This window comes from Natator depressus, chromosome 3 (assembly GCF_965152275.1).
Source record: "Natator depressus isolate rNatDep1 chromosome 3, rNatDep2.hap1, whole genome shotgun sequence".
Classification (NCBI taxonomy): Eukaryota; Metazoa; Chordata; order Testudines; family Cheloniidae; genus Natator; species Natator depressus.
The window spans coordinates 142,335,477-142,361,339 of NC_134236.1; the positions used below are offsets into that span (position 1 = coordinate 142,335,477).

The following is a 25,863-nucleotide window of genomic DNA, read 5'->3' on the forward strand; positions in this document are numbered from 1 at the left end:
GAGCACCCACAGGAAAAAAAAATAGTGGGTACTCGGAACCAACCGGTGGCCTGGCCGATCAGCTTCTGTCTCTTCCCCAGCACCTCCGACCCACCAGTGGACCCCACTGATCAGCTCCTCCCCCACCCTCCCAGCTCCTTGTGCTAGCAGAGGATCAGCTGTTCAGTAGCATCCAGGAGGTTCTGTGGGGAGGGCCAGGAAGAGGCGGAGTAAGGGCAGGATGTGCTCGGGGAGGGGTGGGAAGAGGTGGGGTGGAGGTGGAGCGGGCACAGGAAGAGGCGGGGTGGGGACTTGGGGGAAGAGGTGGAGTGAGGGCTGGGCCTGGGGTGGCATGGGGGGGGGGGGTCGAGCACCCCTGGGGAAATTAGAAAGTTGGTGCCTCTACTCAGGGGTATGGATTTTTTCACACCCCTGAGTGATGTAACTGGGTTGATTTAACTTGTTAGTGTAGACCTGGCCTTAGTTCAGTGGGAATTACAGGTGCTCAGTAGGGGCCTGATCCAGGAGCCATTGAAGTCAGTGGAAAGACTTCAATTAACTTCAGTAGGCTGAGGATTAGACTTTAAGTGCTCGGCACCACTTAGGATTAGGTCCACCTAGGTTTTAACCACAGCTGAAAGCAATGATGAAAACAGTTTAGTTTTAAGTGCATACAAGTACAAACCACATTCATGGTTTTAGCCAGTTTTTGAAAAGGTGCTGCTACGTGGTCTAGTTTTGTAGTGTAGAGAAGGTGTAAGACACCAAATGCAAAGTAATAGGTTTGGATCTAGCTCCAAACGCATTTCTCTGAATGGGAGTCTTTCCATTGCGTTTAGTGTACTCTTGATCAGACCTGTAGGCTCTAACTGAAGACCAGACTATACACTGATGAAGAATTGTAGTGACAATGGAAGAAGCCAAATTGGTAATAAAAGTTACAGTAAAGACAAATAAGATGTTAGTGCCTGATCCTCTCCTGCCTTTTATAGCCGTTTACACTTGTGTAGAACAGTGGCTCTCAACCTTTACACACTACTAGACCCCTTTCAGGAGTCTAATTTGCCTTGCATGCCCCCAAGTTTCACGTCCCTTAACTATTTGCTTACAAAATCAGATATAAAAATATAAATTTCACAGCACACTATTGCTGAAAAATTGCTTGCGTCATTCTATCGTAAAAATAAAATCAATTGGAATATAAATTACACTTTTCATTATGTAAATTTCAGAGCAGTATAAACAAGTTACTGTCTTGAAATTTGTTTATACTGACTTCACAAGTGCTTTTTATGTAGCCTGTTGTAAAACTAGGCAAATACCTCGATGAGTTTTTGTACCTTCTGGAAGACCTCTGCATATCCCTAGGGGTACGTGTACCTTGGATGAGAACCAAGTAAAATATATATATAAATTCTACCGAATCAGAATTCTCTACTCTCAGACACTTGTGATAGCATTTCACACCTATTTTCACAGATATAAATTAATACACAAGGAGCAAGACAGAGGAGAATTAGGCCAGTAAGTTGTATCAAAAAACATTTAATATACACAAAGAAATAAAGTATTTTACTTATGTACAATACATCGTGAAGACCCAGTAGAGTTATTGCATCCATTTTGGGGAATTGCGCATCTGTGTGAACAGACACATTCTGGAGAGGGTCCAGAGAGGAGTTACCAAATTGATCAAAGTGGGGGAACAAAAAAACCAAAACAAAAACGCCTCATAAGTAGATGCAGGAAGAAAAAAATGAAAGAGAGAGACAAATTAAAAGGGAAGGAGACAGATATGGAAGAGAAATAAATTGCAGGAGGGAGGAGGAAAAAGATGGACAACAGGAGGAACAGCTACTCTGCTGAGAGCAATGCAAAGAGGGCACTAAAGGGATAGATGCATTGCCCTCAACAGATGGAGGGATTGTTGCTATGATGTGGGCCCTTTGAACAGAGGAAGAAAGAAGGAGAAAGGAGTCCTTTCATCTCTCCCTTCCCAAAAAAAGGGATCCTCAAACAAAGAGGGGTAAGATTAGAGGCAAAGAGTAAGATGCTTAAAGAAATAAAGGAGTGGAAAGAGACAGACATAAGACCTGGTGGTAGAATGGAATGTGTGAAACCTAAAGTTAGGGTGAATAGGGGGAAATTCAGAGAAGTGAATCGTTCCATTTTAGGGTAGAGACTGTATTTGAGTCTTTCGGATGATACTTAAATTAGAGATAAAATTCATTGGAATAGCTTGGTGAAACTTTTTTGGTTTTGTGTTTTGCAGAAGCTGTAATAGCAGACATTCAGAAAAAGATTACAGATGCTTTTGAAGTGTTTGACCATGAATGCAATAAAACTGTGGATGTCAGGTTTGAAAATCTTCTCAGAGAAATATTATGACTTTTTTTTTGCAGAGCAAAACACTGCCCTAAATCCTAAACCACTTTAACAAGAAACAAAATTGAAATAATGTGCCATGACCTTGATTCTGTAAACATTTATGCACATGCTTAACTGAACTAGTGTGCGTAGTCCTACTGATTTAAGACTGATACTGGATTAGGAGGCAGTGGGCTGGCAGGGCAAAGAGGCTGGCATGAGGAGCTGGAGTTGGGGAGAAACTGGGATTGGTTGGGCAAGGAGATTGAGATGAGGAACCCAGGGAGGGGAAGACTGAGATTAGATGACAAGCTGGGTGGGGAGAGGGAGGGCCAGACTGGAACAATGTCAGGCTTGAGTGGAAGAGGGGCAGAAGGGTTTATAGCCACTGAAGCACACACCCCTCCAGAACCTGAAATGGAACCCAAGAATGACATTCTGCAGTGCAGTCCAGACCAGTGAGGGGCTGTGTCACCCTTGCCCTGCAACCTGGGGTATCTCACAATGCTTTGCTACTGTAGCTCCTACCTGAGCTGCACACAAACCGCCTGCCAGCATGCAGGTCACACCCTGAGTGTCTGTATAGCCAGAGCCCTTGTCTGCCAGTTCTGACCCCAGCAGCCTGTCAGCAAACACCAGATACACTCTGGCTTCTAGTAGCCTTGGTTACTATTTACAGGGTTAACCCAACACACTCCCAGTCTTAAAGTTTCCTCTAAATACATGTGTTCTGCACTGTCCAGCCCTCTCCTGCATAGTTCAGATATATTAGGTCCATTGTCCCTCTAAGGGGATCAATATATAATCGTTTACTATCCCAAATGGCATTACTCACACAGTTCACAACACTGGATTAGTTTTGATTACATAATAAAACAAGCTTGTTTAACTAAAAATAGATGGGTGTTATGTGAGTGCAACTACAAGGCATTAAAACCAGAAATGGTTACAAGAGAAATAAAGATAAAATGATTTACAGTCCTAAAACTTAAACTAAAATTAGTTCAAGATAAAATTCTTACCACATGCTCCCAGCAGCAAGGCTAACCAAATGACCAGCGTCTCTCCCAAAGTCAAATGGGCTGGTTTCTTTTGTCATTTTAGGGGAAACAGCAAGAGATGGATGGGGGAGGGAGCTTGGGGTGTTTTTGCCCCTCACTTTTATAGTTCAGTCATACTCTGAAATGCATTTTCATGAGGGTTACCCCTAGATAAAATTCATTCTTGCTGTGAGAATGAGACAAGGACTCTGGTGGTGAAAGAGGTTCCACGCTGCTGTTTGCTAAAATGCAGATAGATCTTTTCATACACCCCTTGTTGCCAAAGAATGGCCACTTGATAGGTGATTAACTATCACCTTTGATGATGCCTGACTAGAGGGGTCAGTTTATCCTTTGTCTTCGAGAAACAGGTTTATTCACTCCCCAAACTTGTCTGGTGAACACCCTTCAGTCATGATGTCAGGTTATATTCATAACTTTACATATAATGTTACTACATAAATCTCACCATGATATTATTGACCAGCAAGTTATTAGTTTTCCAATGATATCTTACAAGGGATATTTGGTACAAAGATTGTTACAATGGTGTCTTTGATCACACAGAGGTTGCCAAGTCTCAGTATTCCTGCTTACAGTAAATATCTGTAAAATCCACTTGCATAGTATGTTTCCTCCTCCTCTAATGCTGGTCCACGTAGAGGGTGACAACTTACTCTTGTAATTAGTTTCTCAAGTGGCAGAGGTCTGCACTGTGGATCTAAAGGTCCAACCTTGATGATGATCCATTTAGATGTCAACATGAAGCCACAGATGGAACGTCAAGTTTTTAATTTTTTTTTTAAAAACCTAGGAAGTTACACACATGCACAACTGTTAAAAGGACACTAAGATTGTAAATGAAGCAGTTAAAAGTTAGGAAATACCAGAACTAAGGTTGCCTGTGCAACCCAAACTTGGTTCCCTTGTGCGCATGCATTATGCTATAGTCTTGTATTATATGTTCACACACTTTTTCCCACAGGACCTGTGCTTCATTCACTGTACAGGATGGATATGGTTTGGGGATGTATGACGTCCTGAGGCACAATTTGGACTGTGGAATTACTATGTCTCCTTAATTCTCTCACTAAGGGTGCCTTTTACTCGGCTCTGCTAGTGACTTGCAGCCCCTTTAGGCTTTGCTCTCTGGAGGCATGCCCAAAGTTATATGAATGCTCTCTCAAGCCACTCATGAGGTGAATACAGGGAGACCACAGAAAATTGCCCCAGCCTTGCACCCAGAAATGTGTTCGCTCTGTCAGAGGGTAGTCAACATGCACCAGGCTCTAAGCTGAGCAGATCCCCCAAGCACTTGAGACAAACTTATTGGTTTAGATAAACTTATTTTGATGTTTAAACAACTAGAGAAAGATAGGTTTTTTTTTAAGTGATAGGCATAAAGATCGGAGTTGGTTACATAACCAATAAAAGTAAACACGCATACTAAATTCTAAACTTTCAGGCTAAGCAAGATTTGAACCTGTTTTTCTCACCCTACTGGACATTGCAGCCAGTTTTCAGTTCACACTAACTAGAAAGCCTTCTACTTAGGACCATCCCTTCCCTCCAGTTCAAGGAGACTTTTGTCTTCCAAATGATCTTACTTCCAGATGTTGAGATGGGGGAGGAGAGAGGTGAACTGATGTCACTGTCCCTTATTTTATATTCGCCTCCAGGTGTTGGAAAAATCCATGCTGTCATGGGGGTTAGGCTACTTCCATTGTGTACATGAGCTGCTGACCATCCTTCATGCTGGTGAATGGCCAGTGATGCTTACTTAACACCTGGCTCGGTGTTGGTCACTCTTTTGTTGCTACTGAAGAGCTAGTCGGTGGGAGTTTCCCAGACTCTTAACATGTTTCAGTAACAAGCATAAAACAAAGTCTTAACTTCATATAGAATGATGTACACATTTAAACAGGATAATGAGGTTCATTAAATTAAGACTTTTCAAATGATACTTCACAAGGCATACTTTGTACAAAACATATTATAATCATATGATAGTGGTGGATATGTGGGTACAGAGGGTATCATGGGGTATAGTAAAAAGAAAATGAGTACTTGTGGCACCTTAGAGACTAACCAATTTATTTGAGCATGTGCTTTCGTGAGCTACAGCTCTCACGAAAGCTTATACTCAAATAAATTGGTTAGTCTCTAAGGTGCCACAAGTACTCATTTTCTTTTTGCTAATACAGACTAACACAGCTGCTACTCTGAAACCTATTAATATATGTGAACCACTCAGATATTACAGTGATAAGCACCATTGAAAAGTTCATGAGGAAATAAATCCTTCTGTCTTCAGAGCTTTGCAACCTTTCATTCTTTTAACGTATATATTTTTATATAATAAACAGAGGATCGAGTTTCAGAGAAGAGACTTCAGAGATAGGCCATTATCGTTAACATTTACTTTCAGTCGTGTTTTCATTATTCTTTTCATATTTTCACTAGTGTGGATGCACTGAACAATTTTTTCTTCTTCACTAGTGGAATGTCATCAATTCAATTACCAGGAGTTCAGTTCTCCAGTGTAAATATAGCTAAGGGTGACTGGAGAGCTAAAGAAATTGATATCAGAAGAGACTGGAGGCTGAAAGACTGAAATTGATAGTGGAAGAGATTTTTATTTCAGACTTTTTAAAACCCTTTTTTCCCCACCCCTATTTAATGTCAATGTCCAATAAACACTAGAGAGGATTTTTTTTTTTTTTTTTTTTTTTTTTTAAGATTCAGCACCCCAGCCTCTCCAGTTGAGGGATGAGGGCTCACAGTACACATTTCTGAAGAATCACCCCTCAAGAAGCCTTACAGCAAAACTAGGAAGGAGAAGACTTGACATTCCTGATATTTGTAAAGTAAAACCAGAGAAAATTCCTTTTAAAAATGTTCCAGCCTTCTTTTATACAACCTAAAGAGAGTTAAAAAACAGGGGGACATGAACCCAATTAAAAAAAAAATCTGACGAGTACTTGAAAATAATCTCTCCTGAATCCAAGGGTGTCTATTTTAATACTTTATTTTGAAAGAAACATGCCCTTATGCTGAAACACTTTCATACATGCTTATCTTTAAGTGGAGTATTTTCCATTACTTTCACATACCACGTACTTTAAGCATGTTTGTAGGGTCAGGGGCAATAATGAGAGATTGTGGATTTTTTTCCACACATTTACCCAATATTTATTGGATATGGCCATCTAAAAATATGATTTAGTTAGTATTACTCATTGATCTAGAGCCAGGGAAAAAGTTATGTAATTAAGTCATCTATTTATATTGTCTGCACAGTCTTTGTTGTTAAATTTCTTAATATTCTGGTGACCTAAATCAGTAATTTTTCAGCAATACACATTTACTGTAAATTCTGTAGCAGGAGTAGCCATAGCCTTTATAGCTACTCCTGCTTCTGTAGAAGTATTTTTGAATACCAATGAGAAAATCAGCTTACACCTTGCTGTCTTTCCTGGCCTGGGTAGGAAAGAGCTTTTACATTAGTCATCTTTTTCCTTTTGATATTTCTATCTACTAGGTGCCCATTTTAACTGTTATTTTATTCTGTATATTCTGCTATATTGTTTGTATTACTTTAGTCCCCAGGAGCCCTGACCCCATTGTGACAGGCACTGCACACGTGCATGCACACAAAAAAATTACCAGTCCCTCTCCCAAGTTGCTTAAAGCTAAGTATAAGACAAGACAACAGATTAGATATGGACAGGCAGGGGAGTACAAGGAAACAATGAGACAATGTTAGTCAGTATGACCAATGAACAGTGGTCAAAGCATGCTACCAGCCATGAAGTTTGCTAAAATCTTCATTTTTTTTAATTGTATGTTGGATGTGTATTTTGAGGGAAACGCTGGGACAATGAAATGATATGAATAAACTTTTCTTTGACAGTTTTTCTTGAGATGATAAACCATAAGATATGAAAGGGGAGATCAGAAAGTCTATTAAATGTAACAAACTCACTACTTCATGTCAAAATTACTACCCTATAAAAATCATTAACAGTATTTCTTCACGCATCCTTCCCTGATTCATAAATGCAATTTCTTTTATCTCCATGTTTTATCACATTCATAATAGTAGGTGATTATGTTGTGTCAGAGGGTGGCAGTACTGCACAATTCTTAACCATGGTCATAAAAGTATTATGAATATTATCTCTTGGAACATCAGGTACCCTTGAAGAGAAGGTGAGATTTTAACCTATTTGCAGAAAGCCAATACCAATATACTGCCTGACCTTTAAGCATGCACATACAAAACTAAAAAGAAACAAGCTTTGCATTGGAAGATGTTCTGCTCTTCTTCTCCTCACAATATAAATTATAAAGAGGTTTTTTGTGATTTATGCAAAGTTTGTCCTGCAAAATATTACTTTTTATTTGATAAATATGACATTAGGATTATATTTCATCTGCAGTATAAACTCAGATTAACTAGATGAGCATTAAACTGTGATTCACTAACTCAGATGCATCAAGTAGGTGAGCATTATGCTTAGATTCACCATCACTTCTGTGTGCTAGAAACTATGCTAGCAGAAGCCAAAGATGGTGCACCAAGTGGAGGGGGGAGGCTGGCAGGGAAAGATAGTGATTCAGCTGGGGTCTCTAAAGCTTCTTTGCTCTATGCCACCACTAGAACCTGGTATTTAGCTTTGTCAAGGTTCCTTCCCCACTCTGAACACTAGGGTACAGATGTGGGGACCTGCATGAAAACCTCCTAACCTTATCTTTACCAGCTTAGGTCAAAACTTCCCCAAGGTACAAAATATTCCACCCTTTGTCCTTGGATTGGCCACTACCACCAAACAAATACTGGTTACTGGGGAAGAGCTGTTTGGAAACATCTTTCCCCCCAAATACTTCCCAAAACCTTGCACCCCACTTCCTGGACAAGGTTTGGTAAAAAGCCTCACCAATTTGCATAGGTGACCACAGACCCAAACCCTTGGATGTGAGAACAATGAAAAAGCATTCAGTTTTCTTACAAGAAGACTTTAAATAGAAATAGGAGTAAATAGAAGTAAAGAAATCCCCTCTGTAAAATCAGGATGGTAGATACCTTACAGGGTAATTAGATTCAAAACATAGAGAACCCCTCTAGGCAAAACCTTAAGTTACAAAAAAAATACACAGACAGAAATAGTTATTCTATTCAGCACAATTCTTTTCTCAGCCATTTAAAGAAATCATAATCTAACACATACCTAGCTAGATTACTTACTAAAAGTTCTAAGACTCCATTCCTGGTCTATCCCCAACAAAAGCAGCATACAGACAGAGACCCTTTGTTTCTCTCCCTCCTGCCAGCTTTTTAAAGTATCTTGTCTCCTCATTGGTCATTTTGGTCAGGTGCTAGCGAGGTTACCTTTAGCTTCTTAACCCTTTACAGGTGAGAGGAGTTTTCCTCTGGCCAGGAGGGATTTTAAAGGGGTTTACCCTTCCCTTTATATTTATGACAAGCTTCCTTTAATCCTGGACACCTAAAACAACCTACATGGCCTTATTTTTACAACCCTTGTCCACCCATTCTACTATTCCCATCTGCTGCTGTTACTTTTCATCGTGTGTGCAATTTGAATGTGAGCTCTTCAAATCAAGGACTGTCTTCCTCTACATCTCTATGGTGCCTAACACATTTTGGGTGTTACTGTAATAATGTGATTGTTTTGTAAGTGTTTGATTTTTATCTATACAACTTCCAATAGAAAACTCTAATTGTCTGTTAGATGCACTGGCAGTGATGGATGAACCTCAAAAGTTTAAGAATCCTATAGCACGGTTGTTTATGCAAGGTTAACTGAACTTCTTTGCTCTGGAATTGGACTAGAAAAATTTCAAGAAACACACACGAGTTCCTGTGTTTCTTGATTTACATCACACCAGACATATGAAAAAACCACACCCCTTAGTTGACAGATTTGCCAGCCAAACCCCAAATATAGATGCAGTTATGCCAACAAAGGCACTCTTCTATCGGTATAGCTAACGTTGTTCATGGAGGAAGTGTTAATATGCTGACAGAAAAACATTCTGTGTTAGCACTTACACTGTGGGGATTTGTGTCAGTATAGCAATACAAGTATCGCTATACTGGCAAAGCATTTTTAATATAGACAAGGCCTAAGATGCAACTGGGAAGTGCAAAGATGAATGGATTCATTGTTTTAAATTCACAATTTCAAAATTGGAAAAATTAAGTTTGAGGTGGTTCAGGTCTTTTTTTTTTTTTTTTTAATCAGTTGAAACCAGTTTGCTCATCTTTCACCTCTAGAAACCTCAGGTGAATTCATATGTACACTGTGACACCCTTCTAAATTTGTCAGATAGCATCTCTTGATATTTAATTTTTTGTTTCTATTTGAGGCATCACTAGTTTGGTCCTAAATTTTATTTGGAACTTCAGAACAAGTGCACTAGATTTAATAGTAAGGTCTTCCACTCATGAACCACTAATGTGTGCATGCAACATAGAGCCAGGCTGGTAATCTTGACCATGTAGTGGTGTTTTCAACTTTGAAGCTCACTCAACAATGCTGCACCCGCCTTCGATCTCTAGTAACGTTAATATATTATGGATAACTTTAATGTCATTTTACATTCATATAGGACTTTTCATCTCAATGGATTACAAAGAGCTTTATTAACTATGGTATACAGTATAAATATAGACCCTGCTGAAATCCAGCCATACTGAGAAAGAGAACTGCAGTCAGGAAGCAACCTACATACAACACAACACAACACACTGCACTGCAACAGGGGGAGAGGAGATTTTGGGTTAAGGCCACAGGGCAAACCCATACTCTTTCAAAGAAAAAGTGCCATGAGATTTTTTTTAATGTCCACACAAAACAAAGAGGATCTTAGTTTTAAGGCCTCACTATAAACCACCACCCTCCTCTTCCCTCCTTCTCTCCCTCCCTGCCCCCGCCCCCCCCCCCCCCACACACACACTTGCTCTGGGTTGATAGCTGGTTCTGCCATAGGTTTTCTTGTACTCTAGATTTACTGACCAAAATGTTTTTTTCTTTTTCAGAGAGATTGGTACAATCATCAGGTCATTAGGATGCTGCCCAAGTGAGGGCGAATTACATGATCTGCTTGCAGAAGTAAGCGGTTTGTCTCTTGTAATTTTTCTTCAATCTTACAATTTACAGAAGTTTTAATCTCTGCATTACTGTGTGGGAGACCTTAGCTTGTTTCCCAGAGGCTGGAAATGTTATGGAGACAAGTCACTCAGCAAGGGGGTCCCTCAGATTGCCCTGAGCAACCCCTAAAGCTGATATGGGAGCAACACTGATAGAATACAAAAAGGAATCTTTCCAGGTCTGGCTACACATCGGCTGACAGACTTGGGCTAGCAGGGCTTGCACCCGCGCTCTAAAAATAGCTGTATAGACAGTGCGTTGAAGTTACAGTCCAAGCTGGAACTTGGGGTCTGAAGCCCACCCACCTCCATAGGTTTCAGAGTCCAAGCGCCAACCCAAGCTGCAACTTCAAAGCGCTGCCTACGCAGCTATTTTTAAAGTGCGAGCCCCACAGCCTCAAGTCTGTCAACCTGGTCTGGGAGGCAAAATGCTTTTGTCTCCTGCCAAGGATGGTTACAGTGACCCACTGCCAAGAGGGTGGGGGAGTTCTTTGTCAAGAACCAAGGAAAAATATCCCTTTGCAGATGGAAAAATAAAAAAGTGAGTTCCAAACTCATCAGGTTACACAAGCTCCAACTGAATTAACTTCTTGACACAATCAGGCCAAACAGAATGAACAAGTAATACCAATTCACTCATGAAATAGCATTGAAGTTGTGACTTTAACCTCAAAGAGCTTCTGAGGGAAGACCTGCCATGTATTCTTCATTTATCCCCTATGATTCCTACATATTGCACATGTCTGATGCATTACTTAGTCTATTTCAGTGCGCCCTTCTTTATTTCAGCAGTTCAACATAATGGGGGGAGCTAAGGATATGGTTGTACCCATAATGGTGATTTTTCCCCTTTTCGTGGGTTTGTAATAACGTTAATGTTTTGTTTTTAAACTGGCTTTTAAACATTGTATTGCCTTTTCACAATTATTTGAACAGTATAAAAGTGAGATACAATAGGATTATTAAACCAGTTTCCTTGATTATGGTGATGCTAAAAATGTATTGGCACATTGAACTTCTGTACCTTTACCAATATTGTATGGCTCAACCTCCTCATTCCAACCCTTTTTTCCTGATTCTCTTTGAGTCTTCATCCTTTCTCCCAGGATTGTCTTCTCCTAAAGTTGCTATGCAATCTTTATTCTTTAAAATAACATTTAAAAGGGTTTGCTTTTTTTCTAAATTAATGGAGTTGTGCTAGTGTAACTAGTAAGCAGAATTTGGACTAAATACATTTTGAAACTAAAAATTGCATCCCACAAGTCTAAATTCAGGTTTAAAGGGAGTAATACCCTACAGTGTAGCTATTTACAAAACAAGAGGTTTTGAATACTCATGCAATGGTCTGAACAAGCAACTTAGTTCTTGTGCGTTCTGCTGCAGACAACAAAAAACTGAGATAGCTGGAAGCTGCAGCTCTGTATATAACCTGGTGCTGAATGTTCAGTGCCATGAGGTGATGCTTTTGTAGCCCCAACAGACATGGCTTTCTAGAAGGTTCCAGAAATGCCAGTCCTATGAGTGTGAATGTCCAAAACTTTCTCTTGAAGATGCACAGTAACTAGTCAGTAATCTTTCTTGCTCATTTCCTTCATCCTGTAAGTCCGAGTTCCCACTCCCCGAATTGTGTGCAGGGAACTTCTACTGGTAAACACCAGTCCAATGGTTTTTTATTTTTTTTTAATTGAATACTTTGATTTTAGATTGTAATTTGTCCGCTCAGTCCCTGCTCTATTTCCACTTCCTAGTAGGAAACTGGGGTCACCACAGTGATGATGCATAGGGTGGAGCCAGAGTGCGGGACACAGCAGCAGAAATATTTTCCATGACTGCCTCCTCTTCTCTTTGCAGGTGATATCAGGTTGAAATGCTACCTTGTGGGAAGGAAAGATCCCTTGGAAGTAGCATGAAGGGAGGGAGGGGTGTGTGTGTGTGTGTGTGTGTGTGTCCTTATACACACACCCCCATATGTCATGATGCTGGAGTTTGGCTCCCACCCAGAAAATTTTGCTATGCCTACCTCTTATCCGTATGCCAACTCCATCCCCCCCTAGAGTCTCAAATAGCAGTGGTTCCACTCCCTGGCTCAGCTGACTCCGCTCTTTAGATGAAGAGAAAGTGCAAAGAACCAGCAGAATAGAAAGTTGTCTTGCCTGCTACAGCCTGCCTGCTGTGGTTTTGCTCCCCTTATTAGCAGAGTTCCCCAACTCCTATCTTCAACCAAGAAGTAGAAGGCAGTCTGAGGAAAGAGAAATTTATGCTCCAAAATATAAATAATACAAAAAAACCCCCCACATGGATTGTCATTTACTGATAAATGAAAATCTCCGCACCCTGGCCCAAGATTTACAAAAGAGAAACGGAAGGAGATGGAGGAAAGATGGTCAAGAATTAGGACACTGATCTGGGATTCTGGAGACCTTGGGTCCAAACCTTTTCCACCATAGACTTTGTGTGACTTTGAGCAAATCACTTAGTTTTCCTTCTGTACAATGGAGAAAATAGTACTACCCTATGTCACAGTGGGGGTTAGTGTAATAATACTCACAAGACACTAGTGTTCAGATACTATGGTAATAGAGGTCCTAGAAGTACCTTGAATAGATAGATGAGTATAATGCTTTAAATATTTCACCCTGCAGTAGCTATTACTGTCATAGCCCCCATAAATAGAGCAAAAAATACAGGCAAGAAGATGAAATTTTAGTGAAAAAGCAATTTTAAGATAGGAGTGACTATGATGGTGGATAAGATTTAAGATAAACATCTGCAAAACTTGAAGGACCTAAAGCAAAGCATTTATTTGGCCTCTCATTACCACCTGTCCAGTGTTAGGGAAAGAACCTATTTTCGGTCTTTCTGCATTTTAGAGTAGAGAAAATCCCAAGACACCTCTGGGCCTACAGTACAAATGAATTGGTGGGTGCTTCCCTCGCTTTGACGTCAGTAGGAGTTGAGGTTGCTCATCACCTCACAGTAGCGGGTCCATTATCAGTGATGAAACACTTCTTTTACCAGGAAATGCTTTATTGGGATAAAATGCAAATAGTAAACCTACAAAGAGACAAATCTAATACTTTATTTTGTAAGTCACAAATACATATTTTTGTTATGTCGTGGATTCTGGAGCGGCTATTTGCTACTAATGTGTTTTTTCTTCCCAGGCTGAAAATTAGGACCACATTTAGCCCTGTGGTGAGCAGCTGCAAATCCCATTGATGGAAATGGCAATTGAGAGTGCTTAGCACCTGCTGGATCAGGCCTAATGGTTTTGGCTTTTAAACATGATTTATTTGCAGTATGATCTTTATGTGCCCTTTGGGACCTTAGTTAATGTATAATATAAGATGTCTCTGTATAGTACCTATAAATACTTACCACATTACTACTTCTGTCTTTTTGGTTTCCTGACCTACAGCCCGTTGGAACATAGGTGCTTCATAAAACACCCTTACTACAGACATTGTCTCAATATTTGTGAAGCATGAAATAGTTCAGTTTATTGACTAACTGTTATGTCATTAGAGGGAAATTAATTTTTGCCATCCATTTTATTGCATCTTTGCAGTGGATTCAGCATTAAAATAAACAACCCTGTAATGATAACAGAGTTATTCGTGTATAGAACAGCTTCATTTTCTAACAAAAGATTCTCTGTTATAAGGCACAGCAGACAGAGGGCAACACTGTAGCTTCAAGACATTGTCTGAACTGAAGGGGTGGGGAATGAAGATGGACTATTCATTGGTGGCTAGTGCTAGAAGCATTGCCCCTGAGGCAACCAAAATGCCTCTCAGAACACAGAGAGTGAACGCAGCAGCTCCTGCTACATGCTTTAACTGGGTGCTGCATGTGGTGATCCCTCCTCTGGCCCATCTCCACTGATCACGCAGAAAAGGACAGCAGGAGCCTTCTTGCCCCATTCTTTCCTGAGGAATTTAGAACCACTGCCTGTGCTAGACTTCTTCCATTCTTGCCTGCTAAGAGTGCAAGGACTGAGTGTGTCTCGTCCCCATATGGGGTTGGTTTAAACTCAGTTGCTCTGTGCCCACCTTTGTATGGGCACAATGTAGCCCAGAGTGTTCCTTTCAGGAGTGAAACTTGAAGTTTTCAACACAGGCATGTTCCTGAACAATTAGGAACTCTTTTTGTTCATGCTGCTTGACCCCTATGGAAGCGTAGGAATGCAGTGGGGTCCCTGTAGTCTTTCCTATAGTGTGTAGAAAATCTTTCATTAATATACTTGGTTGGCAAGAAAAGTCTTTTCTTTGTATATATGGTATTTGTCATTTTCCCCACCCTTTTGTCTGTTTGACTGCCTTGAACCGAGAGCCTCTGCCACTTTGGCCTCTCCCTTGACAGCACTGTCTGGCTGTAAAATATCTGGAAACAACCATTCAGTCTTTGGGAGAGAGTACTGTATGCTGTATCGTTTATAAACACTTTGTGCGATAACTTAGCATCAGTTACTGAGTATTTTGCACAAATTTCTAACCACTAGAGGACAATATTGAGTCGTTCAAAGCTCCCACTGTAGTTGTCCTGTAGCTTGTCTGGGGATATAGTCTCTTCCTTTTGATTTTTTTTTTATTTGATCACAAGTATTTCACTCAGATGCTGTGATGATGAGTGAGTTATAAAAAAAAAAACCACATAAATTGCTTAGAAAATTAAAGTGAAAAATCTATTATTGCACACTCTTTGGCACACTCTCTTGACCTACATCTACATTATGAGCTAGGGGGTACGATTCCCCTGCTCACATATACATACCTGGGCTAGCACTTATCAAGCTAGCAGGACTATAAATAGTAGTGTAGCTGCAGTAGCATGGGCAGCAGCAGTGGAGGGCATGGCTTAGCCATGCTGAATACAAACCTGCCTGAAACCGGTGGGTATGTATTTAGCTAAGACGTGCTTCCACTGCCACTGCTCCATGGTACTGCAGCTACACTGCTATTTATACTCACACTAGCTCCATGAGAGTGAGCAAAAATTTGTGTACATGAGCAGCGGAATCATACCCCCTAGTTCATAGTGTAAACATGGCCTTGGTTAGATACTAAATTTTCTGCCTGACACGCTTGAGAACAAAACCCAGTAATATTCACTTAAGTTTAATCAATTAAGTACTTCATACAATGTATCATTACTATATATTTATTATAGGCTAGATTGAGCTTTTATGATCAGCCCTGCGTATGGGCTGGGGTGTAGACATGCCACCTGACAAGGAAAAAAAAATGGATGAGTGAGGCCTTATAGATCCAACCACTTCTTTCCTGTCTAGGAACTTTAAGACTAGTCAAAATCTAACCCTTCTATTTTAATGCAGGAGCCAACTGGTTCTCTTTTTAGTTTTCTAATGTGTCATCTAAGATTTAAATTTACTATCCTTCTGTTTTAATATCAGGTAGAAGAAGAAGAACCTACTGGGTATATTCGTTTGGAAAAATTTCTTCCAATGATGACAAAAGTATTAATGGAAAGAAGGTAATGGAAAAATAAATTTTTTTTTTTTTCTGTGTTGTAGCTTGGTTCAGATCCATGGGTGGCTGATTTTGACCAAAGATATTTTTATGTAACTGGAAAAAGTAAATATTTTGTTTTTTTTAACTCTACCCAAGTTTGATAGTGGTGAGCATTTTAGTTCAAACTGATTTAATCTAAAAATGTTTTACAGTCACTAAAACCACACAAATAATATCACATAGTTTATAGTCACTGTGAATTATGATGTGTTGCTTCTCTTGTCTTGTATAGTGTGAATCAAAATAAACTTCCCATTCATCTGATTTTGTGTGTCTCTAAAGAGATTTTATCAAAATAAAGGTCTTTAATCATCAGGTTTTTGCAAACCTGAGTTTCATTTATGGGTAGACATAGCGTGTTTCTAATAACACATAAATCAGCTTCATATTAACGTGTTAACAAAATAACTACCATGCACAGTAAATATGATTAGCAGTCTAAAAGGTTAACTGGTCTGGAAGTAGAAGGCTATACATACACTATTCAGAGGCATGCAGTGGTCTTTGCATTTACAGGTGGCCTTGATGTGTTTTCATTTGTCCTTCATTGTAACAGTATTACCTGTAATGAACTTATTTTTATTCTTAAAAAAAGGTGGCAGTGTCTTTACTTAAAAGTTTTGTGAACTCCACAGTTTTATAGCCAATGCTGCAAAGTTCTTTTGCATACAAAACTCCAACTGACTTCAGTGGCATGTAGTTCTGCATGATTAGGTTAAATTGTTTCCTTGCATATGTATTCTTGCAGCACACATAACTTGCAAGCTGCAAGTGTGTTTAAGTACATTTTCATTTCAGTGTTTTTCCTTTTTCTTTAGTGTTTAGGATTTATTGTGTATTGTTTTGTTACTGTTGTGAGGTCCTGCTTCCAAAACTGCATAGCCCTTCAAGTCATGGCACTAATTGTCCTAATTCAATGATTTCAGATACCGGCCTATTCCAGAAGATGTACTTTTACGTGCATTTGAGGTCTGTAACCACAATTTTAAAGCATCTAGTTAAGGGGAAAATAATTATTGAATCTTGACTCCATAAGGTTAAAAACCAAAAGGTTTTATTTATTTCTTTTCTTTAGGTTTTAGATGCGAATAAATGCGGACATCTTACTAAAGAGGAGTTAGTCAAATATATGACTGAAGAAGGTAAAGATTTTTGCTAATTAACATATAAAACATATATTTAATAAAAGAATACTCACTTGAGTAAACACTGCAGAACAAAACATTTCAGTTGCAACTTCTCCAGGGAAAGGATGTTATCTCTTTAACTGTTTGTACCATATCCTAGACCCCTCTGGTACTTGAAAAATAATTCAAATTAATAATTAAATTAATAATAATCATGAACAGTTCTTTGAGATGGCATCTACATATTTCCACTTGTGACAGGCACCCTGATACCACTGAGCTTCCAGAACTTTCTAGAAAATCAGTGCCCAGATGAGCACCATCTTGTGGCATCAAATAGTCAGTCAAATTTATAAGAGGTTGTACAGTTTCCAACCCCTTCATTTCTTTCCTTTCCATGGCTACCTGTAGATATAGGGACCTGCTATGTTCTGTGTATGAGGAGCTACTTTTTTTTAAGCAAAGATCTCCTGTTAATATGTTTAGAACTGTAGTTGTTTAGGTAGTTTCTGTGCCAATGCACATCTTTCTTGCAGGACCATCTCTTTTCTGGTTCAAGAGCATTATGTCCAACCCGAAAGAATCGGAGAAAAAGACCAGATTTAAGCAGTGTATTTTTATGCCCTTCCATCTTTCCAAAGTTTGATGCACATATCTGTTGCCTGAAATGTTTGTATTTATTGTATGGGTTGTTTGGCATACCAGCTCTTTACGCCTTTACTTCAAAAAGACAAACATACTTCACTCCTGACTCTCCCAGGCCTTTCCTTGGTTCAGGGCCCTATTCTCATGCAGGGACACAGCAGCCCTTCATCAGCTCTTAAGCCACCTGCAGCAGGAAAACAGAAGACTTTGGTGCCGGGGTTTGCCCTTTTTCTGGCACCAGCTCAGTGGAACACTATGCTCCATCATCTAGCAGGCCAGCTCCATCATCTAAGCCTCTCAGTGCCAAGACATCCTTACTGCTGTGGACTTGGACAGTGCCTCCTCCCAGACAAGAACCAGATGGTACAGCCAGGGCAATTTCCTCCGTTCTGGAGTCTCTCTCTTAGCACCGAAGGAGCATCTAATGTACTGACCTCTCCTTGGATCAGGGTTTTCAGTTGGGCTTGATATTTGTGGAGGTCTAGATTCTGTTCTTCTTTGCCCTCAAGTGTGGGGCCCAGAGACGTTCTCCAAACAGAAGGAGTCAGTGCCACCACAGAGAAGGAAGAGGAAATACCACGATGGATCTAGGAATTGTCTGGGCGGCATAGATGCCGACTCTGTGGGTGCTCTGGGGCTGGAGCACCCACAGGGAAAAATTAATGGGTGCTCTGCACCCACCGGTAGCCAACCTCCCTGCCCAGCTCCCCCGCCTCACTACCTCCTCTACCTGCTCCCAGCACGCTGTGTCTCTGCTCCTCCCTCCCTCTCAGCACTTGCTGCCCCCAAACCGCTTTAGCAAGTGCTGGGAGGGACAGGGAGGAGTGGGAACATGGAATGCTTAGGGGAGGAGGTGAGGAAGAGGTGGGGCTGGGGCAGAGATTTGGGGAAGGAGTCGAATAGGGGCAGAGAGGAGGCAGAGTTGGGGTGGGGACTTTGGGGAAGGGGTTGGAATGGGGGTAGGAGGGGGCTGGGGCGGGGCTGGAGGCAGAGGGGGTTCGAGCACCAACCAGCGCCAGAAGAAGTTGGCACTTATGCTGGGTGGATTCAAAATGTTGGTCCCTCTTTTAGGCTCTCCCTCTCTTGGAGACAGTGATGGTCCTTCTGTGCCAATGTGCCTCTATTTTTCACTGTGTCCTTTCTTCCTGGAAGAGAACCAATAGATTGAGATCTTCAGATCTGGAGGATGTAACTGTCTTTTTCAGTGCCCCAGTTAGCCTTGATGCTCTCCATGATGGATTTGAGGCACACCTGAACATTTCTTGGGATGAGGGAGCAGTATCTTCTGATAATTCACTTTTCCCTTCACGCTCCACTAGGAGCTTCTCTCCCACAAGTCTGAATATGCAGACAACACTGCTGAAGAATTACAGTACTAACAACTCTTTCTGGTAGCATGTGGAGTGACTGCAAGCTCAAGCTCTTACAGCATGTCTGAAAACAGAAGATAAGAGTCCCTAACAGGACAGTAGTAGAGAAAATACTGCTCCATCTACAACCTAATTTGCCTTTGGTGTTAAGGTCAATCTATGACTGAATATGTGGGGAAAACAATCTATGGTATAAGCTTTCGTGAGCTACAGCTCACTTGCATCCGATGAAGTGAGCTGTAGCTCACGAAAGCTTATACTCAAATTGGTGAGTCTCTAAGGTGCCACAAGTACTCCTTTTCTTTTTGCGAATACAGACTAACACAGCTACTACTCTGAAACTATGGTAGTTTTAGATGGGAGAGTTTTAAACATCTCTAGTGCAGCTGCTGTTGGAGGAAGGAGTTTAACACATACAGTGCACTGCTCACCACAGGGATGCTAGTCCTGTGCAGGGATAAGGAGTAAAATCATTTCTCCAAAATACCTGTAACTAGTTGGAAAATGTGTTACGCTAATGTAGGAAAGATCTACTGTTCCTTGGACAATCAGAAGCTAATGTTTATTAGGAAATCTCCCACCATTTCACTAATTTCAGTGCTGCTCTTCCACCAGTGGTGGCAAAAGTGGGAGAACAAGTGTAGACAGGGTACAGCCATGGTGAAAATGGCTGTGCCCTGTCTACATTAACAGTCCCACTATTATGATCCCAGTTTAGCTGCACTGGTGCTAGTGAAATGGTGGAAAGTTTCCTGGAAGGATGGTGTCCCTAGCCTCTGTTTGCCAGAAGCTGGGAATGGACAACAGGGAATGATTACCTGTTCTGTTCATTCCCTCTGGGGCACCTGGCATTGGCCACTGTTGGAAGACAGGGTGCTGGCTAGATGGACCTTTGGTCTGACCCAGTATGGCCATTCCTGTGTTCCTGAAAAACGATGCTGCCTATAAGAATTCATCCTGATTGACTAGAGCTTTTGTTCTGAAATCACTCCCCATTTCAGGGAAGTTCTAGAAAAATGAAAAGACAAAACCACCTTATTTTATGTTTATATCATTTTTTTAATCACCCATGGGCGAACACTTTTCACAAAGTGACTTTTTCCAGACCTCAAGAAGAGCACTGTGCAAATTGAAAGCTTGTCTCTTCCACTAAACAACATTGGTCCAATAAAAGATATTATCTGACCCGCCTTGTGTCTCATATCCTGGAACCAACACAGCTACAACAACACTGCAAGTAACTGGTGTAAGTGAAAGAATTGGGTCCTGGGTCTGCCTGTCTTCTGCCTGAGTACCAAAAGGATTTCAAAGGAGAGCCCAAACACTAAGTCTATTGGATAAGGTTGAGTAATATATAGTATCAGGACAAACTGACATTTCTGTCCTCTTGCAGGTGAACCTTTTACACAGGAAGAAATGGAGGAGATGCTGTCTGCTGCTGTAGATCCTGAAACAAATACTGTTCGTTACAGAGATTATATTACAATGATGGTAGTAGATGAAAATTAGGGTCATCCTGTAGAACTAATGGGCCACTTAGTTACACCAGTGTAAATTTGGAGTTAGTCTGGATATACAGTGGCATCATAGAAATCAGAATCTGACAGTGTTTGTAATTCCAATACAATCTTTATGAAAGCATTTCCTTGGATTTTGTATCTTTGAACACAAGAAACATTTAAGGTGTCTGAAAAGGGGTTATTGAAAGAAATATTGTATAGGAGATGGGAAAGAGGAGAGCTGGAAAGCATGGAATTCAGATGTATAAGTGACACACAAACAGGACAAATAAGGAACAAGAAACTATTTTAGAATTACATTTGAAAAAGTGAGGGGGGGGGAAATGGGACTGTTGCAGATCAGAGAGGCTCTTAAGATGGCTGAAATTTTAAAGGAATACTACCAAGATAAAATTTTATAATTTTAAAATAACACTTAAAATTGAAAGTATTTTACAACTCTATTTTAAGCATGTATTTTTTGTTTACTTTTTTTATTTTACTCACATTAAGCATTGAAACCAGTCAGTTCCATTTCAGGTTCTCATTCACCAGTACATAGTATTTTTGCTTCAGTTTTAAAAAGAGCAGGGAAATCCAAAAATGCTGCTAATTTAAATGTAAAATAAAAGAAATCATTAAAACATTTCTGTTTAATATGGGAATTGACAGAAAAAATGCACCCCCTTTTTACCATAACATAAATGTGAGGTCTCAATTATCTAAGTGTGTCTTTTTAAATAACAATTCTGCTCAGTTTTGAATGGAAAGATAATGGTGAGGAAATCAGAAATCTTTGTGTAACAACAGGAAAATTATGGAAGAACAGTTGAGGCCATTGTGAATAAAAGTTATCCTCTTACAATTTTTTTTACTTTTATCTCAGTTATTTGTTAAGCATCAACAGTAAGCATGGTTCTGTATCTCATACATATAGAAAGAAATGGTCCTTGTTCTGGGAAGCTTACAGAATAAGTATTTTTCACTCATTTCACCTTTCATCTAAATAGCTCAAAGCACTTAGCATACATTAATTGAGCAAAACTCAGAACATTCCTATATTACGCCAAAAAACCTTTTTACAGATGGGAAAACTGAGGCAGTGAGACATGAAATGACTCGCCCATCTCTCACAGTGTCAGTGTCAGAGTTGAGAACAGAACATAAGCCTCTTCTTTGAGTGCTTGTTCATGTCAATTCCAATCAGGTGTGCGTATGCCACCTGCACGGTAGCTGGAAGATTTTTCCCCAGCAGTATCCATAGGGTTGTGTGGATGTCCTGGAGTCAACCTGCCAACCCACCACCCCCTCAGTTCCTTCTCTACTGCCTGTGACACCTAGATGGAGCTCCCTGTTGCTCTTGCCTCGGCAAGCGCATGTTCTTCGCAGTGTCCTTTTTAGTGTATATAGTAGTAGAATAGTTAGTGTAAATAGCTTCATAAGTTTCCTTTGGGGTGGGGGGGGTTCCTCTTCCTCCACCCAACGTTCCCCCAGTACCGGGGCATGCCTCTGTCCCCGGGCTTTAAGGCATGTACAGACTGTGGCAAGACTATACCTAGAAGTGACCCGCACACTTCATGCTTGAAATATCTCAGTGAGGGTCACCTTAGAGAACGTTGTAAGATCTGCAGAGGGTTCCGCCCTAGGACCCTAAAGGACAGAGATCAGTGCCTCCGTATTTTGCTCATGGAGGCAGCGCTTCGGCCTCAGTCAGAACCCAGTGCAGGGAGCCAAACCCAGTGCAGGGAGCCAACCCCAAGCACTGTTTCCTTTAGTGCACGGTGCGCTGACACTCTCGACGCATGAGCCAGTGCTGAGAAAGGGCTCCTCCAGAGACCCTTGGCACCACCACGGCTCTGCACACAGAACCCTGACCTCTGTGAGGCACCAGTCTCAAATCCCAGTGCCTCACAAAAAGAGGTCATTCAGAGGCTGTTCCCTGACCAGGTCTAAGGATCAGGTAGTCGGTAACCCTCCATCCGGGGCCGTGCCCAATCACCACAGGTCATGTCGACTCCTGCCCCAGCGGGGGTTCAGTCAAGTCCAGACCCTCCTCACTTGCCAGGCTGCCAACAAGAAGACCTGCAGTTCCCCTCCATGCTGGCTGCGTTTGAGGCTGCATTGGGCCTTCTGGCACTTATGGCAGCAGCCTCCCCTCCAAGGCAGGAGAGGTAGCTGGCAGTGGTTCAGGCCCCGGTGCAATCCATGGACAAGCCGGCAATGATGACAACTATGTGCACCATCCCTGGCGCATCCCCCCCCCCCCCCCCGGCACTGGCCACCCTTATGGAGGAGCCATTCCGGTCCCCCAGTTTGCGGCACCCATCACCGGCACTGAGGGGCTCCGCTCCTTCCTGGTTGTCTGTCGGAGACCTCGGAGTCGGAAGCAGAGTCTTCATGCTCCATTATAAGCAGGAGATCCTGCTCCTGCCGAGACCGCCATCCCTACCTGGCACCATGGCCAATCCAGTGGCAAGCTCCTCAGTGGCCATTCTGGACACCCTGGGCCTATCATGAAAGCCAGGGGCAGAGCCACGGTTCCAAATCGGCACTGGTGGTCTCGGTGTCCTTTGGGCAGCCTCCCACACTTTCAGCACTCGGGATTTCAACGGTGACCCAGCTGACTTGCATACCAGTGTCAACGGTTCCAGCGCCGACTGTGGCACCGACTGCGGCACTGGAGGTCCTCGCTCCTTGGGACCCCAGAGGAGCCGAGGGCAGAGAGCAGGCTCCTGTACCGGTCAGCCTTTCGTCCTCCTTCTCCCTGGATGAGACGTGGCCAGCACATCAACTGCCTAGCCCTGGAGGACAGCAGGGTCTTACAGGAGCTGCTGAGATGGATGGCTCAGAACCTCAATATTGAAACAGAGAAGGTGGTGGAGGAGACTGACCGATGGTCAATATCCTTTCCCATCCTGGGCCATCCTGTATCACGCTGCTCCTGATCAAAACCATCAGCGAAGCCACTAAGACACCGTGGCAGACCCCGTCCTTGTTGCCACCCACTGCAAAAAGGTATGAACGGAGACACTTTGTCCCCTCCAATGGGGTATGAACATCTGTATACACCTGTCCCCCCATCACCCCCCCCGCTGGACACTCTGGTAGTGAACATGGCCAATCAGCATGAGCGCCAGGGCTACGAGGGGCTCTCCCCGAAAAGTTGAGAGGCCAAAAAGTTGGACCTTTTTGGGAGAAAGGTTTACTCAACAGGGTGGTTGCAGCTTTGCATCGCTAACCATCAGGCAGTGGTCAGCAGATATAACTTTAATACATGTGGGGCCCTGACAAAGTTTACTGAACTCCTGTGTCTAGACTCTCGTGCTGAGTTTTCCGCGCTAGTAGAGGAGGGTAAACTAATTTCCTGGGTGTCTCTGCATGCAGCTTTGGATGCAACAGACATGGCTTTATGCACCATGGCGACTGGGGAGGCCATGAGGAGGAGTTCCTGGCTGCAGGTCTCTGGCCTCCTGTATGAGGTCCAGCAGACCATCCAGGACCTCCCCTTTTAAGGTCAGACTTTATTTTTGGAAAAGACTGACTCCCACCTGCACAGCCTCAAGGACTCTAGGGCCACCCTAAAGTCCCTTGGCCGTCACACCCCTGCATTGGGGTGGAGGCATTTTAGACCACAGCACCTGCCGAGGAGTTACTATCCTGAGAATAGGCAGGAGGGTTCCCCATCACGCAGCAAGGAATTGCCTGAAGCTCTTGGGACACATGGCCATGTGTACCTATGTTGTGCAACAGGCCAGGCTCAGGCTCCAGCCACTTCAATCGTGGCTAGCCTCAGTGTACCAGCCGGTTCGGGACAGTGTGGACAAGGTTGTGACTCGGCCTCTCCCGGTCCTTGACTCCCTCCAGTGCTGGCTCAACCTGCAGGTAGTGTGTGGGGAAGTCCCCTTTAACAGTCCTCTGCCATTCCTCTCACTGATGACACACATGTCAGACTTGGGCTGGGTTGCGCACCTGGAAGACCTCAGGACACAAGGCTTCTGGTCACAGGTGGAGCTCGCTCTCCACATCAACGTCAGAGAGCTGAGAGCACTGCGTTTAGCGTATCAGACTTTCTGAGCCAACTTGGCAGGGAGATGTGTATCAGTTATGCCAGACAACACCACGGCGATGTTTTAGATCAACAAACGGGGGGTGCACTCCTCTCCCCTGTGCCAAGAAGCCCTCATGCTGTGGGACTTGTGTAGCTCATTTGATACACCTGCAAGCATCGTACCTCCTGGGAGTACAGAATGAGTTGGCGGACCATCTCTGCAAGTCGTTCCACGGCCATGAGTGGTCCCTACGCCGGCATGTTGCAAACTCCATCTTTCAATGGTGGGGCTTTCCCCAAACAGATCTGTTCACCATGTGACACAACAGCAAGTGCCAGCAATTCTGCTCCTCCCTGAATCACAGCCCAGGCTCTATCGCGGACACGTTCCTCCTCCCATGGGGAGGCCATCTCCTATATGGGTTTCTGCCTATCCCTCTTGTTCACAAGGTGTTCCTCAAGATATGGAGGGAAGAAACTGCAGTGATATTGATAGCTCCAGCCTGGCCTTGCCAACACTGGTACACATCTCTACTCAAAATGTCCGTGGAAGCCCCAGTCACCCTGCCACTCTTCCCAGACTTAATAACTCAGGATCACTGCCATCTCCAGCACCCAAATCTCGAGTTGTTGCACCTCACGGCGTGGAAGCTCCGTGGCTGAACCTGATGGAGCTCTTCTGCTCGGATCTAGTCAGACAAGTCCTCCTTGGCAGTAGGAAACTCTCCACCAGGGCTACCTACCTGGCCAAATGGAAGAGATTTTCAATCTGGTCGGCACAGCACTGTCCATCCCTGATGCTCACCTCAATACCACTTATACTGGACTACCTTCTCCATCTTAAGCAGCAGGAGCTGTCCATATCATCAATAAGGGTTCACTTGGCCACCATTTCTGCTTTTCGTCCAGGTGCAGAGAGCCACTCTATCTTTGCCAACCCTGTGGTCAGCCGTTTCCTGAAAGATCTCGACAGACTATATCCACAAAGCTGACAACCGATCCTGGCCTGGGACCTTAATCTGGTCCTCCCCAAACTGATGGGGCCACCCTTCAAACTGCTGGCAACGTGCTCCCTGCTCTACC

The 25,863-nt window shown here is 42.5% G+C and overlaps 1 protein-coding gene across 2 annotated transcripts in view; it reads left to right on the top strand.

Annotated features, from left to right (window-relative positions):
• DRC8 (dynein regulatory complex subunit 8) overlaps positions 1-22,990 on the top strand; it is a 38,696-nt gene extending 15,706 nt beyond the window's left edge. For both annotated transcript variants that reach the window (XM_074948943.1, XM_074948942.1), the window contains exons 2-7: positions 2,252-2,336; positions 10,450-10,522; positions 15,974-16,053; positions 17,018-17,060; positions 17,167-17,233; positions 20,627-22,990. In XM_074948943.1, coding sequence (XP_074805044.1) covers positions 2,252-2,336; positions 10,450-10,522; positions 15,974-16,053; positions 17,018-17,060; positions 17,167-17,233; positions 20,627-20,742 — 464 coding nt within the window. In that variant the 3' untranslated portion in view covers positions 20,743-22,990. The remainder of the gene's footprint in view (positions 1-2,251; positions 2,337-10,449; positions 10,523-15,973; positions 16,054-17,017; positions 17,061-17,166; positions 17,234-20,626) is intronic.
• The last annotated feature ends 2,873 nt before the right edge of the window (positions 22,991-25,863 follow it).